General features: G+C 56.9%; 2 protein-coding genes across 2 annotated transcripts in view; one reads left to right on the top strand and one right to left on the bottom strand.

Annotated features, from left to right (window-relative positions):
- Nucleotides 1-365: 365 nt before the first annotated feature.
- On the top strand, nucleotides 366-2,298 carry VDBG_06445 (conserved hypothetical protein; the record flags this gene model as incomplete). The annotated part of the gene is made up of 3 exons (XM_003002837.1): nucleotides 366-865; nucleotides 1,029-1,836; nucleotides 1,915-2,298. The coding sequence occupies 3 exons, from the start codon at nucleotides 366-368 to the stop codon at nucleotides 2,296-2,298; spliced, it is 1,692 nt and encodes a 563-aa protein (XP_003002883.1).
- Nucleotides 2,299-2,985: 687 nt separating this feature from the next.
- VDBG_06444 (conserved hypothetical protein) overlaps nucleotides 2,986-3,116 on the bottom strand; it is a gene marked incomplete at both ends in the record, with an annotated part of 1,494 nt that continues 1,363 nt past the window's right edge. Inside the window, one exon of the mRNA XM_003002836.1 lies at nucleotides 2,986-3,019. Within this exon, the coding sequence (XP_003002882.1) occupies nucleotides 2,986-3,019 (34 nt within the window). The remainder of the gene's footprint in view (nucleotides 3,020-3,116) is intronic.

Raw genomic sequence — 3,116 nt, 5'->3', positions numbered from 1 at the left:
CCGTGTCCTGGTCGAGAGTCTCGCCTCCCGTCGCTCTCATCGACTCGTCACCCCGTTAGCCGGTTACACCGCACTCTCTGTTCTACATCATCCGACCCATCGTACCCGCCGCCGCTCCCTCATCGACTTCCTCCACCCCCTCCTCTCCTCCATGCAATCCTGATATTGCGCCTTGCCAGGCACCTTCGTCAACCCCCTCCGTCTCGACGTCGCCCGTGCCAATCTACGACGTAGGGGCGTCTTGCGGTTCCTCGACTCGTCGCTGTCGCTGTCGCTGTCGTCGCTGCCGCACGGGCATGCCATCACTGGCATTCCTCGACAGAGACACACTTTAGTGCTGCGACATAGACGACCCTCGACCCTCAATGGATCCCAATCATATGCTGCCGCGGCCTGGCGAACGGCAACGGCCCTCCTCTAAACAAAACCGATTCGATCCGACACGCGACCTCTCCTCACCGCCGTCCTATGCGCCTCCGAGCTATCAGAACCATCCGCAATCCCGCGCCGAACTCCTGCCACCCATCCTACCGCCAGCTGCCGTTCACCATGATCCCGCGTCGAATAAGCTACCCTCGTTATCGTCCCTGACCGGCCCGCCCCCGCCCTCCCGCAACCCTCCCCCGATCCCGACTTCGCGGCCGTCAACATCGACTTCAATCTCATCCAGTGCAACCACAAAGACGGCACCTGCGTCCCAGGAACCTGCGGCGCCCGCCATCACGCACTGGCCGAGCATGAACCCGTTCACGACCTACTACACTCCGAGCCATGTCCAGCAGGCTGTCCAGTCTTCTGCCAAGATGGATGTGGACACCACCTCCAGCGCCGGCAACAGTCACACTGGCACCTCGCCTGACAGGTTGTATGACGCGCGAAGCGTCAGCGTCAGCCTGGACGACCCAGAAGTGCGGCTGGCAGCTGAAGCCTTGGGAGATCTCAGAGCAGGGGGGTGACGTTGAAATGCTTGTTGGCTTGGCTATTTCACTAACACACGTGTCCCCAGACTTTGTCAACTCTCCCCCTAGCAGGAGCACCCCCCTTCCCACAGGGTCGCCGGCCCTGTCACTCGCGGCGCGTTCTAGCACAAACACCCAGTCACCTCAACAAGAGCCGCTCTTTTCGCTCCTCACCACATCCCACCCTTTGCTCGCGACCACCATTGAAGGTGCCACCTCGGCCTACAATAACTCCAAGAACTTCTCGCCTCGCTTCAAGACGAGCGCCGAGTATGTCGAAGGCTACCTCACGCCCATCGCGAATACGGTTGGGTCTGTGGGCCGCGTTACTGGTGTTGAGGGTGGAGTCAGGTGGTTCCTGGGTGAAGGTCGCCGGCCTTCGGACCTTGAGGCCGGGCAGGGTAGCTCAAACAAGAGGAGGAAGGTCAGGGGCGATGACATGGTCGGCGTTGTCGTGGACCCCGCTGCGCATATACTCGCCGCCGCTGCTGTTGCCGAACAGGAATCGAATCGCGATTCGTACCTTTTCAAACACGACAGACGCCTGTCGAGGGCCAGCACCATTGATACACTCCCCGCCTACGACGAGTCTCGCTCTCCGGCCTACACCGAAGATGACAAGCAGAATGCCCAGAGGGGTAGCGCGGCTGAAGCGCGCAAGTCCCGTCTGGTCATCTCAACCTCTGGTCTAGCCGTGTCAATGAGCAAGGAAAGCCTCCGAAGTCTGAAGTACTGCCTACGATGGCTCCGACTGGCCAACGATCACATTGGCGGCGTCGTCGGCCATCTCAAGACGACGCTTGAACAGTACGACAAGGCTGCCGGCCCCGGCCAGGAAGTCAAGGCTGAGCAGTCGCCTGACGGTGAGACTATGGAAGTTGATGGCCGTACCTCCAACGATACGGAACACCAGGAAGACCCCACTGTGTTCGCCGCTAGGATCACGGTGCTCTAGGCCGATATTCTCAAGAATTTGCAGGCCGCCATCGAAACCGTGTCCAAGTACGCCGGCGGAGCGCTCCCCGAGAACGCACGGGTCTTGGTCCACCGACAGATCACCAGTCTGCCGCAGCGCTTCCGATATGCGAGCATGGTCGAGCAGCAGCAGAACCAGGAGGGAGGCGAGAGGCAGCAGGAGGAGATGACACGCGAGGGTGCCAACAGGGTGCTTGTCCTGGCCAAGGAGGGCCTCGACATGATCACCCAGGTCAGTGGCGTCATTGACGGAACCATCGTCAGCGCCGAGGAGTGGTGTGATCGTCTCGGCAGCAAGCGCAAGGATGAGGGCCCGATACTACCAGAGGCACATGTGCCGGTTGGAGACGTCAAGGCGGCATGAAGCGTCATGCTACGAGGCCGGATGCCTTGGGGCACTCTTGAGTTACCCGACTACCTCTCCTACAAAGAGAAGGAAACCGTAAGCAAAGCGACACGCCACGGGGAGAAACAGACGGGAAGCGTAAAACACGAAAAGCAGGAAGATAATCCTGATCGAAATGGATCCGGATACGAAACACGGCGGAAGAGAAAAGAAAAAGTAGGGTGCAGACCAAAGACTTTGTTCAATGGACGAGAACCCAAACAAACTCCAATCCATCTTCTATGATACCACGGAGGCGACCGTCCTCATTGATATTTTTATTTTCCTTTCTGTTTTCAAACCCCTATCCTCACGCCCGCCCCCCATCTTCTCATTTCTTTGTCTACCATTTATACCATGATAGCTACCAAGGTCTTTTTTTGTTGTTTGCTTTTATCATTCTTGATCTACTTAGAGGTTTTCCACATCCATCTGCTCGCGCGAGTGTGATTACGTGACATCTCCTTTTGCTCGTGGCGTGCTGGTAGATGGAGATATACGAGAGGCATGGCGTTTGCGAGTGAAGTACTTTTCACCCTTTTATACCAAAACCTATGTCCGAGAGCACGTGTGTTTACTCTTCCCTTGTGCAGTCATGGGTTTTGCATGCCTTGTCCTCACGCGGTTGTATGTACCATCTCGGTCACGAAGGGGGTCATTCCTTGATCAGAAGACAAGACAAGAAAGACACTTGATTTGGCTACCACAAGATAAAAAGATGATCGTTATGTTTGACTGACTGCGAATTTGTTCCAAAGGAACCTTTGCTACGTAAAAAGCCGCCCCTTGAAAATGTG

This window comes from Verticillium alfalfae, genomic scaffold, assembly GCF_000150825.1.
Source record: "Verticillium alfalfae VaMs.102 supercont1.8 genomic scaffold, whole genome shotgun sequence".
Classification (NCBI taxonomy): domain Eukaryota; kingdom Fungi; phylum Ascomycota; class Sordariomycetes; order Glomerellales; family Plectosphaerellaceae; genus Verticillium; species Verticillium alfalfae.
Note: the sequence above shows the minus strand (reverse complement) of the source record. Positions and strands in the feature narration are given on the sequence as shown.